The sequence below is a fragment of the Hylaeus volcanicus genome, chromosome 3 (genome assembly GCF_026283585.1).
Source record: "Hylaeus volcanicus isolate JK05 chromosome 3, UHH_iyHylVolc1.0_haploid, whole genome shotgun sequence".
NCBI classification, from domain to species: domain Eukaryota; kingdom Metazoa; phylum Arthropoda; class Insecta; order Hymenoptera; family Colletidae; genus Hylaeus; species Hylaeus volcanicus.
In genome coordinates, this window is record NC_071978.1 from 20879479 (window position 1) to 20894198 (window position 14720).

Below are 14720 nucleotides of genomic sequence, written 5' to 3' on the forward strand. Positions count from 1 at the left end.
CATCCTGGGGAGCTAGGAAATTTTTAAAAAGGGTCATTTCAGTATTGGAGATTCTGTGTAGTATGCAAAATGCTGGAAGTGTTGGAAAAGTACATCCTCGAGAGCTAGGAAATTCTGGGAAGAAGGTTACCTCCGTATTGAGTACTTCAGATTTTATATCGTATGGAGAAATGCTGGAAGTGTTTGCCCTACGTCTTCGGAGCAACGACTGGCAAGGATGAAAAATGGTCTTTGAAATGATAGTTTCGACTGTTGTGTAAATCGATTGTACATCTGTGGCCCGTGACATGGTAGCAAAGTGCAAATTGGCCCGCGGGGCAAAATGGGTTTGACGTGCCTGACACGAACTAATGACTACAAGCTGGCACTATCATGGAAACGCAATATACGGCCGTGCCGAGGCTTTTAACAAGCCATTATGATGTCAATTATAAAACGCCCACCTTAGACATAATCTTAGTTTATGGTGGACGCTTCAAAAAGTATCCACGTACTCGAAGTTTGTAAAATAAAAATTTCTTCTTTAAACAAATTCGAAAGCAGTAAAGTGGTGACTTAGGTCTCACTTAATATGAACTATGTCATATTTAAATTGATATCGATTTCGTAAACCCTGAAATACACAAGTCTAAGCAATCCCCTGTCTAAATTAGAAACATGCTCGTGTCAGGTGAAATGCTTCAAGGAACGACTTACATGGTGGAATATCACTTGACACCGCTCCTGAGATTCTCGTTCTTAATTACTCAGCGCGAATCGCGTAATAAAAAATTAAGTCAGAGATACAATCAGCCGCAACGCGTCACTTTCCACCGCGTGAAAGTGAATCCTCCGTTTCGCAAGTCGAAAAGAGTGGTCAATGACACGGCTGGAATTGTACCAGATGGTCCATCGTGATTCTTTTTTTCATGGCGATCTCAAACGTAATTTTTCTTGTAGTTTACATTAAAACCGCAACATTTTTTAAATATTACTCCTTTCAGACGATACTGCGATCGAAGATAGGGTCCCGAAGAAAAGCTCGTTAAGATGAAAGTGAAACTTAAACTGTCCGCTCTATCTCTATTATGATCTCTTGAACCACGACCATCGACATCCACGTTCATTATGGAAGAAACAACTGACGATGATTAATGTAAAGGGAATTTAGCTGTGCCCGAGCATGCGGGCAATTTAGAATTAGACTCAGACAAATTGTTATAAATGCGTTCTCATATTCTATAATCCTGATAAAAATAAATGATTCTCCTCCTTTCTTTCCTTTCGATAGAAGCAAACAAAATTTCAAAGTAGTTTACTCATCCCTGGTTCAGGCCAATAGGTGAACCTGAAGTTGCCACTTTGTGCTCCTCGAAACTTCATAAAATGCAAATATATTCCAGCGCGCTGAGCAGATATCCCCTCGTTAATATCGAGTTTCGTTCTTAAGCAATTTCTGCTTGTTACGTGAAAAGCTCGAGTAGCTTTCGCAGATGCTGGTGGTTGTTAGCGCAACTATTTTTCTAATTCCGTTCCGCGTTCCCGGAAACGGCATTTTCAGGCGTAGGAAAACTGAACGCGGGCCTCGAGTAGCGAGCTGGGCCCTCGCGTCACGTAAATCTGTATATTTTATACGCATCGTAAACCAGAATCAGGAATGAAGTCGCGCGGTGGTAATTATCACGAGACCTAGGAGGTGACGCAACGATTCGTCGTGTTTGCAAAATTCTTCCTTCTTTTCACACCGGGGGAAAGAAAACCGGCGTCGCGCGTTTCTAATTAAAATGCAAGAGGATCGAACCGATTTCTTTTTACTTCTTAGGAAACGAGACGCGGCAAAAAATCGTCGCCGTTTCATCCGGTTTCGCTTGGCTAGTCCATCGTTGCCCTGTCCTCGTTGGTTATCGCATGCCACGGTTTGCACTGGGAGAAAGAATTATGTTGTAAGTAGACAGCACAGATCGAATGTTGCAAATTTACGACGATAATACGCGTAATAAGGAATAGGAAATAGAAATCAATGTTTTGTTGTTATTGTGAATTGGTAATGTAGAATACTGGGTCAGTAAGGCAGGTTGTTGGTTATATTGGTAACGCAGAACACTCTATTGATAAATCTTCTTCTTACTTTGCGTTCTACAGTGCCAATTCTTATCGACAGAATGCACTGCATTAACGACATAGTAATATCGGTAACGTAAAACACTCTGTTGATAAATCTTCTTCTTACTTTTGGTTCTACAGTGCCAATTCTTATCGACAGGGTGCACTGCATTAACGACAAAGTGCTCTACCTATCCAACTGAGATAGAGGAGCGATCAAAAATTTCAAATAGGTAGAAAAATTGTTTGTACATCCCCAGCGAGATATTTTTCAGTGTCGACGGACCCATTAGGGAAGCCTTTTTATTATACAAGAATTTTGCCAACGGATCGTTCCCGTTAGCCGCGGTGGAGGAAATTATTTACCATTCTATCGACATTGCGCGGCATTAGAGTCCATAATCGCCTAGGGACGAACTGAAAGTTTACCGATCACGATGATCACCGTTACCGTTCACCGCAAACTCTGCAACGAGCGCTGTCGCTCTTTCGACTCTTTCATCCTCGTCTTTCGACTGTGCTTCCTTCTTCCTTTCTTTTTTCCACCTCGGACCACGAAAAGAAACCGGTAACGAGACCCGTAAATCGCGAACGCTCGAAAAGAACCGCGGAAACAAAACGACCAGGTGCACTCTTCTTTCGCTCACAGAAGAGGGAGAGGGAGGGAGAGAGAGAGAGAGAGTGAGTGATCTCTTACGATCGATACGCAGCGTCGTTTGTCATGATCGAACGCTGGATCGTTGGCGTCACGTCCTCTCTTTTTCCTCGTGTTACCTTATGCGGAAAATGAACGTTAATAACGTCGAAACGTGCCGCATCGGGATCGTTCGTCGAAAGCGGATTTTAAGTTTCGTCTCGCATGGACGGTGGGCTATCCAGGCTAGCGATCCTTTGATCCTGAACTACTGGAAAACATAAGCTACGATGTATCTTTTGCTATATGAATGTTTATTGAAAACATTTAGTAATATTTGATAGCAAGACTATGTCCTCTTCATTTTAATTACGTTCGTTCGTTCGTTTATTTAAAGTGCGTAACTTATTATACAAAGTTATTGCACTACTACTTACTTATTACTAGCTTATTTCCACTCTTCTTATCATCGTCTTACATGACTCCTGCATTGTTTTAATACTGTTTGCAGTATCTCTTACACCTCATCTATTGGGGCCCGCTGGCCTCCCTCTAGCTCGGGTACCTCGGGGTTGCTAAGCCCGTACTGAAGCTACAAACACCGCTACAGCCCCTGAGGGTTCTTTTTAATTACGAAAGAAATTTACCCGTGTATTCATATTTTAATATTAGGCACCCATAACGCGCCACAGTCCACCGTGCACGTTCATTAAAGTCACTCGGCGGAACAATGATCCAGTGAACTTTAAAACGTTCCCTATCATACTTGTCCGCGCCCAGTTTCTCCCCCAGGTCGGGTACATCCAATAAACGAGAATATCGGAAATATCTCAAGGCCAGCACCGGCTGTTCAATATCGAGTTAATGGCAAATAAAAGGATGCAGGGGAAACTTGATTACAGTAATTCCATTCTTTGATCAGCGATATCCGGTTTATCGGCTTCGCCGACCAGTCGGGGCGCTATATAATTTTTCACTCACCACGCGCACGATTAGCAAAAAACACGAATGAAGAAATTGCCAGCGATGATGTCTTACACCGCGCGAATCGCCCCCACTTTTAACGTCCATTTAACACTATGGCGTACACTCTCGTGGATCGAAGGAAAATTGACAAAAAAACTGGTACTCTAAATACAGAGGGAATTAATGTTTCCGTCGAAGCGAAAAATGACAACACGGAGAGCTAAAGGAGCGATTCGCCGACGCATTATTTATTGCCAAGGTTGGTAGGTTTTGAGAGTCGTTCGAAAGAAGGGAGAAGCTGCGAATCGTGCGTGGATCAACGACCCCGTGCGAGAGGATTGATCGATCATAAGGCGCGGATTCTCGAGATCGAATGGAACGAGATCGGCGCGTGAAGGGAAGAAACGCGAAACACGCCTGATTCCGAACCGTTGCCCTTCTCTCTCTCTCTCTCTCTCTCTCTCTCTCTCTCTCTCTCTCTCTCTCCTCGTCTCCTCTCCTCGTTCCAAGCGCGCTCCTCGAGAACTCCAGCTCGCAGAGCATAGTTAAGCCAGCAATTCGGCCGTGACGAAAACGAATTTTACTTTGGAAATGGTAACGCGACGCCCGATCCACGATAACAGGTTCCTCGACGGCGAAACGACCGCAATTTTGTGCTGAATGCAATATCAATTACGTTGCTCCTCCATGATACACGGATATCGGCCGTCGGCAATTAGCGAGCACAATGGGGCAACTTTGGAATTATTTATTCTCCTAGGAGGATCATAAACATCCACTCCCCTGGCTGTTCATCGTGGCTGCTCCTCGTCCAACGGACTGCTTCTTTCAATTACAAGTATTTGCGATACCGGACAGATGGGATTCTGGATTCAGCGTTGAGCGTGATACTTAAAAGGAAAATAAATCGAGCGCTGCATAATCAAAATATTGTAAATCATAACGAGTACAAATCAATTACGCAGTTGCTTTAAGAAGAGAGATATAATATCACCGCCTTACAGGAAATGCAAAGGCTCCGGCGAAACTTAATTTAAGTCATATTTCGTCTCGTTTAATTAAATTGCCCGTGACGTAAGCGTTTCTATGAACTCTATTACAACTTGTCCCCAATGGATATTACTACGTCGCCGATACGAGTCGTCCTCGCGTAAACTATGATCGTTTCTGATACGCGAGATCATCCGATCGCACCCAATGATTATCATTCATCGTTAATTACACGCGCGGACGCGATACGAGCTCGAAGCGCATCCGTAACGATGACGTCGAATTAAATTTCACGCAAACGAGATAACTCATCACTGAACACGAAACGTCAATTAGCGGATAGCGAATATTCTGGTGATTGCTTTGTATCGAGTATTACTCTATCTTTTACGTGACGTTCGAGCAATTGCGGAACAGCCACCTTCATTCACAAAACAGCTTTGCGGTGGAAAGGAATTCTTTTGAGAGAACACCGATATCGGCTTTATTGCCGGTTTACAAGCAATACCGCGGCTGGAAGAACGTCAGGCAGCCGCGGCCCGCGACAAATCGGGTCTTTAATACAACCATGATCGATTCGCGGAGCGACTATTCGGTTCGTAGAATCATAACTGTTTCCCGGTGCTGGCAACCAAACGCGACCTACAGCGAGGCCACGAAAGTACCGTTTGTTCGTGCCGTAATTATTATTCCTATTGCCATCTTGGCTCGACCATATCGCAATTAATGCAAGGGTTAGACAGAATAGCTCGAACATCTGTGGAATATGGTATATCGCATTATTATTATAAGGTATATCCACCATTAGCCTTCAATGCAGCTCCTTCTTGGAATAAACGCATACAGGTTTCGAATGGCCAGACGAGTGATACATCGTCGTTGGAAAACGGATGTGGACCGTGGATGCTGACCACCGCGTTCTCTATTTACTCGTATAAACCGTGATACATTTATTCGTTAATATTGTGTTGGAATAATATTATTTAGTTAATGCAAAAATATATTAGACTGTATATTTAACAAAAGGCTGAGCTCTGTCGCCAAAAGTCGATAGATCTTTAACCATATTCAGATCCGTGTATCTTTTATTATAAACATATTGTAGGCTCGTTTCTGTTACTTTCTTCTTGTTAATTTTCATCAGTATTTTCTTGTCTATATTTTTCGTTTCTAGTTAAATAAAGAACGATTCGCAGATGGAAATTCGGTCTATTAAATTTGTCACTGTTAATTCATGAGGTACCTTCAGTATACAGTGCCCGAAATTTCCATAAAGCCACCAATATTTTGATGAATTTTTTAAAAATATTATTAACTTTACTACTTTTTTCTCATCTACAATTATATTTAATTGATGCTGATTATAAATCTACGAGTATCTGCTCAGAAATGTTTACCTTTTGGGTGTGTTTACATTTTTTGCTGTACGAAGCAAAATATAAGTGCGAAATTTCTATAAGGCCACTTAGTTTGTGCTTAGATTCTGAGTAAATAAGTCCAGCTAGGTACAATAAAGGAAGTGAAACTCCAATAAAAAAAAGTAAGTATTTGTTTTAATATAAGTTTATTTCTTTAAATAAATATTATTTCTATTATTTCAATCTATATATATATGTGTTTTTAATACGCCTAAAATGAAATCATACTCAAATTTATCATAAGTACAGAATAATTATAAGATATTACAAAAAAACGTGGTGGCTTTATGGAAATTTCGGGCACTGTATCTCTACTTGTGGATAATAAAAACGTTAACGAAATGATAGAAGAAAAATAACATAAACACGATCACCTACATTCTAGAATGTCCAGACACTCGATGGTAGTAACACCGCACTCCAAGGTGACGATGTTAGATGAATACCAAGACGTGGCTGTCCAAATCGTCACCTCCCACATCAGAACCTTCCCTATCTTTAACAATTGGAAGCACGCGATCCAAACTGCATTTGTTTGTGGTGTTCCTTCCCAACCTCTGTATCGCGCAGACAAGATCCACAGCTCTCCGATTGTAATTTTTAAATATTTCCCCTAGATGCCTGAGAAAAAGGAAAGTACTCCAGCTTTCGATCACGATCGTGACCCGGTATATTCGAGATCTAACGCGAGTAGAAGCATGGAACTCGAAAGGACGAGAATACTCGTCAGGGCGTGTCTTTCCGTGTTCCCTGCAGCCTGCATCGACTTTCTCTGCATTGTTAGCGAGCTGGACGTTCCGGGCATCCCTTCGAATCGAACGCGAGCCCGAATAATTATTCGAGAAACCTGTGTCACGAGCGGAGAACGAGGAAAAAGAAAAGTGAAACGTTAAACGAGTCAATAACTGCACGGCGATTACTTGCACGCGCGGCGAGCCGAAGTACGCGCAAAAAGAGCGAGACCCGCGAGACTGCGAAGGGCTGACTCTGAGATCGAGAAATCTTCTGGCGTTAGAGCGACACGTCGCTTCGAGGATTTATCATAAAATTGCACCTTTCGCGTACGGTCGATTTTCGAAGAATTACAAAAATAACGAACGGTTCGGGACGTGTAATTTACGAAAGAAGAAGAAACATAATTCGACATTTCGTTTCGAGAATAAAAAGGTTCTTCGTTTCTGGGCTAATGTATCCGTTTCCCGTGTCATCCCATGGGCGCTGTTTCGTGGCCCTTTGGAGAACCCAACAATCATCGTAAAGCGTGAACGGAATCCCGATTCGATAATTCGAGTGTCCTGTTACTTCATTACGATTACCCGAGCACGAATGATCGGCATTCGAGCATGGTGTGCCCCGAGCATTGTAATTGGTCCGCAGGTACAGCTGTTCCTTCGAGGCGACGCGTTGCATCTTGATGAACTTAGACTTTATTCTTTCTCCTTGGCTGAGATCCCAACTGAAATTAAACGTGCGAATGGGAAATTTCAATTTCGCTTAACAATGATAATTGTTTATTTTATTATTTGTTACGTACTTTTTGCTTAGAAAATTTGGTCTACGATAGTATAACGTATTGGTTCTTGTAGCGCTGCTTCTCGCGTGCCTTGCTCGAACGTATTGAAATGAAACTACGTTGCTTCACACGAGTTGTTACAGCAACGTACATATTAAGAAACGAAATAATTTCGTCGAAACGCGTGGCGTTTGTTAATTGCACAGCGACGAGTGTTCTCCGCTTTCCCTCCGAAAGCAGACAGAATGGTAGCTTGAACGGGGAACTCGAGGCTCTTCCTCGTAGACCCTTGCGAATTGTTCACATGGGCTGGACAATTAGCACGAAATAATTTATCAACAAGTTTTCGAGTCAACACTGTCGCGTGTTCCTGCTTCTTCGTACCAATTGAAGAGTGTGCTGCGATAAGGAAGCAGGTCCATTTTTGTATGTTTTTCAGGTTAGAACATAAGCACGGATTTAAAAAATTCCTTTTTTTCGCGGTGCAATAAAGAAACAGCTCCCCTCACCACTCTGAAGAGGAAAGATGAAATCCGGAAAGACATAATTTCATAATTAGGTACCTATGCTATAATATGAAAAAGAGAAAGAAAGAAAATTTCAATAATCTGAATTTTAAACTGATTTTTTTTTTAATTTCCAAAAAATTTGAAAAAATAGAGCTGTCTCCTTATCGATGGACACCTCTCAATTCTTGGAGTTTTACGCATTCCTTGCTGGATGTTTACTCCTTAAAAGATATTTACTTCTGAACAGAAACACAGCCAGTAGCGTAAGGCTGCACAGTGATTAGCAATCGAGTAACAATTGAATAACTCTGGCCACAGGGTTTTATTAGAATAATGAACGATCGTTCCTTGCTTGCAATTTTCGTCCCACGTGCAAATTCTGCTTATATCTACTGGAGCAAGCTCTTCGGGCTATTAGACGGAAGCTAAATAGAAAAATTGTCGACGAAGGTGTGGAAGAGGGTCGTAACAGTTGTAACACTTTCGTGGCTTGATCGTTAAGCAGCGATATCGACAACGGTAACGGTATGTCAGTCTATATCAACGAGCTGGCTTCTTGGCAATGTACGCGCGTCCCATTGTCCTCGAGATTACATAAGTGATTTCGGTATCTATCATCGCGGCGTGTTATCGCACGAGGCGCCTTATCCGTATCCAGGTGAGGGATGAATCGTGGAAAAATTGTTAACATCGCGATGAGGACCAGATACGGTCTCTTCTCATCTCGATGCTGAACTCCTTGTGGTATCAAAGTTCTCTATGTTCTTAATCAAGCTTTGCGGTCGAGACCGAATCTACATTGCCTTTTACCTTGGCCATTTCTATACCAGTTCAGTTACAAGGTAGACATCTTAACCCTTCAGTGCGCATTGACGCACACATGCATCAATCACATTCTTCTTTGATATTTTATTACGCATAAACAACTTATCCGGCGTTCCTAGCAGAAATAAGACATCCACGTTATGAAAAGGCCACAGGACCATTGAAGATAATTATTTTTGCGCTATTCTGATGGCAATTGAGGGGTGTGTATCAATAAGGAGGCGGCTCCATTTTTTCAAATTTATATAAAATTAAAAAAAAAAACGTTTTAAAATTCAGATTTTTGAAATTTTCTTTCTTTTTCTTTTTTATATCATCACATAGGTACGTAATTCAGAAATTATGTCGTTCCGGTACCATCCTTCCTTTTCAGTGTGGTGGGAGGAGGATTAATGCTTGGAGCTGCCTCTTTATTCCGCCTCGTTCTAAAAACGCCTGAAATTTAAGGGATTTTTCTTTCAAACACATGTTTATTTTATTCTTAAAACATTTGGCAACACAAACAAAAAATGGAGAATACAAAAAATCGTAAAATTAGTATAGAATTGATTCTTTTTCACGCTCTGTCTCCGTCAAATCGATATAGTCAGTTTTTTTAGTAACCGAAGCTGTCCCCTTATTGCACCACGAAAAAAAAGGAAATTTTTAAATCCGTGTTTATATTCTAACCTCATGACCATACAAAAAAAAAATGGAGCAGCCTCCTTATTGCAGCACACCCCTCAATTGCCATCAGAATTTTTACTGTAGAGTGTTACTCGTGTTTGCTCCGATATGAAAAATTGCGCGCTGTAGGGTTAAAAATATCCGAATAACAATAACAGCGTGAATATAGTATCCGCGATCGCCGAGGAAAACGTCGAATTTTGGAGACGGTCTGGCGGACGTTTTCTTGAGGAGAGTCTTAAAAACGAGGGAACAGGCGCACGTTTACCGAGCTGTCGAGAAGTGGTACAAGTGCCAGGAGAAGTTGTTGAAAACGTGCGACGGACGCGACTATTTTCCAACGAGTCTGAAAAGGTGGCTCTTCGCTGCGGCAGCAACGACTTCCTTAAGAACGTCACGAGGTACGCGTTAAAAATGCGTTAACAGCTTGTAACGAGTGCCTTTCGTGTCAGTGATCCCTGGCCGAGAAATCTTGGACATCTCGGTAGGTGTCGCCGACAGGTATTTCACCTTCGCGCCGAGGAGCCTCTTCTTCGCGGTACTTCTCCCTTATCTGCCTGTATCGTCGATCCCAGAGACCAGTCATTCAAGATCGAATCCAGCAAGTGCGTACAAGGCGAGCTCGGAAGCTAATCCTCCTAGTCGTGAAACCGTTTCGTTGCTCCCAGGCACAATCGCAGGATGGACACCAGCTGGGTCATTAAACACGAGTCTCACGCTTAAGGTATCCGTGTTCGATCGATATTATTCAATACTATCGAGGAGGTTCGTGTAGGTGGCTCGATATTAGAGGGACAACATTTCCAGTTTCAACGGTGTAGGTTCGCGTAAACGATACAAAAGTACACAGGATACCGAGATAATATTGCGGTAATCGATAAGGCTCGCACGTGTACCGGTGTATTGGCACGGCTTGAGTAGTATCAAACATATTTTCACCTACCTCATCGGTGAGACTAATCAAACAGATTCCTTTTACGCGATGACACGTTCCTCTTCGGTAGATTCAGTTCCATAGAGGATTCGAATGACAGGAATAACAGTCCTACAAGAATATCCGATGTCTCGATACCTAACGTATAGTAATATTACTCTCCCCTACCAAAGATATTATTTATCTTACAAAGCACGGCTTTTTCTCTATACAGAGAGGCCTCGGGAAGGTTCAGGCCTTCTTCGATCCTAGATAGAGCCTGGCCGAGACGATTCGTTTTTCTTTTCTTTCGGCTACCGTCCCGATAAGGAACTTTGCAATTTTCCGATAATTGCGAGCAGTCCGCCGGTGGGTAAGGTAAAACGATAATTACGCCGTAAATAGTCGCATGTAAAGTACTTCGGATAGAAAGTTTCTGGCCTTCGGCGCGGTACGAAGCGTACGCAGACGTCTGCCCCAGAAGGCGCGCGACTCTAAAAAGACAAAACCCTCAGCTGGAGCTCCGATAGGAAAAGAGCAGACGGTGGAATTCCCTTTTGCCTTCGGTAACGTTCGACGAGCAAAAAGAGCTGCGCGGCTGCATTGGACGAGAGAGGAGGCGGGGCGGCGTCGACCAAGACGTCGTGCCCTCGAGCAAGGCGGAGTCATTCTAAAACTAGAGTCTCTCGTTCTTTCTAATGACTGTCATTTACCTGGTGTCGTCCTCGTGTCCTGCAGCATCCGACAATCCGCGGGTCCCTCGTACTGCGCGTAATCTTTTCAATGTCCGGGGCAAGATGGATCCCCGGCGTCATTAGGGAGCATAAAGTGTCTTTCTTTCCCTCGCCTCCTCTGTCCCTTTACTCCCTTTCCGTCTTTTCCGTCTGGCTCGCGGAATTTGCCTCGCACTCCTCCGCCAGGCTCTCGCTTGTTCCGCCGCTTCGCGTTCCGCGACTTCCACCGTTGGCAATGGTGCGTCAGGTGTGGTCATTAATTCCGCAGCGAGCCGGAAAAAGTTTCGCGGGAACCGAACAAAGGTGAACCCCGAGCGGAGTTCTGCTCAGGTTGTCGCCTGAAACTCGGATTTTTGCGGTACGATTATTCGCGACGGAATTGCTGTAATCCCTCCGATGGCGGAGTCGAGTTTTCCTAGCGGTTTGGCTTTTCCAAGGAAGTAAAACCCTCGTCGCTCTGGTACCATTTTACGACTCGAGACGAAGGAATTACGAACACACGCGTAGGGAGATTCTGGAAACTGGGACATGGTAAGGAGAGTACGCCATTAGTCCACCGTTTAAAAGAACATTATCGCAAAAGTGGGAAAGTGGGGTATTTTTGATTTTTTTTTTTTGTGCTTGATGGTTTGGTGGGAGGAAGGACGTAGTTCTTTGGTAATGAGTTCCTGGTTCTCTTCGGGGTAGATTTAGTTCTTTTGGGTGTTGGCAGATCTAGCTCAAGCTGCAATGTCTCTGTAACTTATCGTCAATTTATATATCGCTCCTTATAATTAGTCGAATGGCAATGAACCCTGGAGAAAGCGGAAATCAATCGGAAACGTTCAGACCACGGCCATTACCGCCACCCCCGCAAGGTATTCGGGGCCACGCGACTGTCTCGCCACTGGCGCGCGAGTTACGCTATATTATATTGGAAACATGCATGGATACACACCACAGGCTACACCGAATCCGAATCCGACGTTTCCAAACGTTGTTACGCGCGACGACCGTTTTCAACTGTAAAAAATAATTGTCGTTATTAGTGGAAAGGTTCGTGTGATTTTGCAGAACGCGCGGAAATAACGACGAGAAAGTAACGTTGCTCGCTTTACGTAACGAAAAGAAGAGGCTTATTAACGTCGTTAAATCTGGGTTAACGTTGTTATTGCGAGTTACATGTGCTCGGGGATTCATTTGGCCAAATGAATCCCGCTCCACTTTCCGCGAGTGGCAACGCGAGCCGCGAAACAATACACGCAATAACGATGATGCACTCCGAGCGTCGGAGTGCCAGTCTGAAAAAAAATGATCTACTCGATGATCAGAGATCTTTTAGAGCTTGATAAAAGACTTGGAACTGGGTTGGATGGGGTCGTATTGAAGTCACGTTCGATTGTTGTAGGTCTGGTGGATCTTCCAGCGCGCCCAGTGCTGGCATGGTTCCATCGACCGGTGGAGGTCCTGGGAACCCAACAGGAGGCGGTAGGATGGCCGTCATCGGTGTGACCAGGAACGTGAGACTGAGGCGACGAGGGGCATCGGGATTTGGTTTCTCTCTGCGAGGTGGCCGGGAATACGCGGCCGGATTCTACGTGAGCGACGTCCAACCCGGAGGAGAAGCCCACAGAAATGGATTAAGGGTAAAGATCCCTCGTAATATAGGGGGAGAGTTGCCTGATACGTACCAGACGCGTGTGTCTCATATTTAGGAGCCATTGTAACGAGCTTCAGGACATTCTGATTTATTACTCTTGGGTTATGAAACAAAAGAGAGCTCAACGTAATTAAATACCTGCACACATACAATCAGTCCAATAAGTATTCGCATAATGTTTATTGAAGAACTCCATTTAGACAGTCATTTAATTTATTAAATGGTAGTTTTAATATTTTCAAATAAATGCTTCGTTATGCATATGTACACAAATATACTTAACGCGTTTATACACATAAAATACGAAGTTTATTTGGAAACATGAAATCTATCATGTAATTTAGACAAATTTCATTAATGGACTGCCTGTATGTTATGTACTATTTATAAAAATAGGAAATAGAAAATGTAAAGTAAGGTAATGTGAATGGTACCATTTTGGTAACGTCTCCCTATCTGCAACTCGATCGCTGATTTGTGTAGCTAGCGAATCCATTTTGCAATTAACCAGTGTGTTTCTGCTCTATTTCGTCTGCGTTTCAAGTAGTTTCACCCTGGGCATGTTGCTTTCAGGTTGGCGATCAGATCATAAGGGTGAACGGGTATCCGGTCGAGGACGCCGTTCATCAGGAAGTCGCGCTACTGGCAAAAAACCAGCAAGTGCTCGTCCTCAAGATTCGAAGTAATTACCACATTCCTCGGAATCTCTAACCTGTGCCAGATGCGAACCGATGGGTCTTCTACTCTAGTTGTTCGATAAAGTCGATCTTCCGTTCTTTGCATTTCCCTGAAGTTCTATCTGTAAACATGTTTGTCAGTTTTTTTCTTATACTTTATCATGCATATTTAATCTCGCATACATTGATTTGCGCCTGTATGTTTGTCTGTCCCTTGTCAAATCAACCACCCACTTCCTTACATGCACCGTTGAATACTGAAAGTAAAACAAGGATGCATTATTTATCAATTTCTCCTGTTATAATAATAAATTCGAAGTAGACAGCGTTGACTCTCTTCGTCTCGACGACGCGCACTCATTGGCCGTGTTTTTCTTTCAGGCGTGGGAATGATACCAGTGAAAGAGTAAGTACCGATCGGTGATTAAGTCTCCTGCGTGGCATTTCGCGTTCACACGAGGAATGTTTTCTCGTTTTAAAGATTACCTTATGATTTGCAAAGCAATCCAAACGACCCGGTCACATGGCACATGGTGCAGCAGCAACAGCAGCAGTTGCAGTACAACGAGACTGGCATGGGGGCTGTCCCGAGCACCGAGATCAGGATTCGTATCCCCGTCGGCGAGAAGGGTCGATTAGGATGCGGCGTTTGCAGAGGCATTGTGCCTGGACTCACCGTTCAGGTGAACAAAAATTCTGTTATCCATTCTGATTTCATAAATTCTAAATTCTCGATAATTCAATTATAATAATTATTATTCAGGGTACCAGAGACGATGGACCAGCGAGAGCAGCAGGCTTGAAAGCTGGCGATGTGATCGTCTGGTGTAACGGGCAACGTCTGACCGATCTTCCGTTCGAAAGGGCCATCGAGGTAATGAGAAGCTCCGCCGTTCTTGATCTAATAGTGCAGCGATCCGCACCCAATCACCTTTACGACTGCCCGGAACCGCTCTGGACCCGTGGTTCCAGTGGCTACGACTCTGAAACGTCGAGCCTCGCTGCTGCCAGTCCGCAACCTCAGCAGAATCCTTCCTATTCGCCGCAGCACCATCACGACCCACGAATGAACCATCGATATCCTCGTGACGACGCCTGCAATCGAAACGGAAGGTCAGTGTCGCGCAGAGTGGACCGAGGCTCTCATTCGAATA

General features: G+C 43.6%; 1 protein-coding gene across 4 annotated transcripts in view; it reads left to right on the forward strand.

The window, feature by feature from the left end:
• The window catches only part of LOC128874347 (uncharacterized), a 52852-nt gene that overhangs the window by 26806 nt on the left and 11326 nt on the right, over positions 1 to 14720 (forward strand). For 2 of the 4 annotated variants that reach the window (XM_054119010.1, XM_054119012.1), the window contains exons 2-6: positions 12638 to 12875; positions 13463 to 13571; positions 13948 to 13972; positions 14048 to 14249; positions 14330 to 14679. In XM_054119010.1, the coding sequence (XP_053974985.1) occupies positions 12638 to 12875; positions 13463 to 13571; positions 13948 to 13972; positions 14048 to 14249; positions 14330 to 14679 (924 nt within the window). The remainder of the gene's footprint in view (positions 1 to 12637; positions 12876 to 13462; positions 13572 to 13947; positions 13973 to 14047; positions 14250 to 14329; positions 14680 to 14720) is intronic. The other 2 variants (XM_054119011.1, XM_054119013.1) reach the window with 1 other exon arrangement.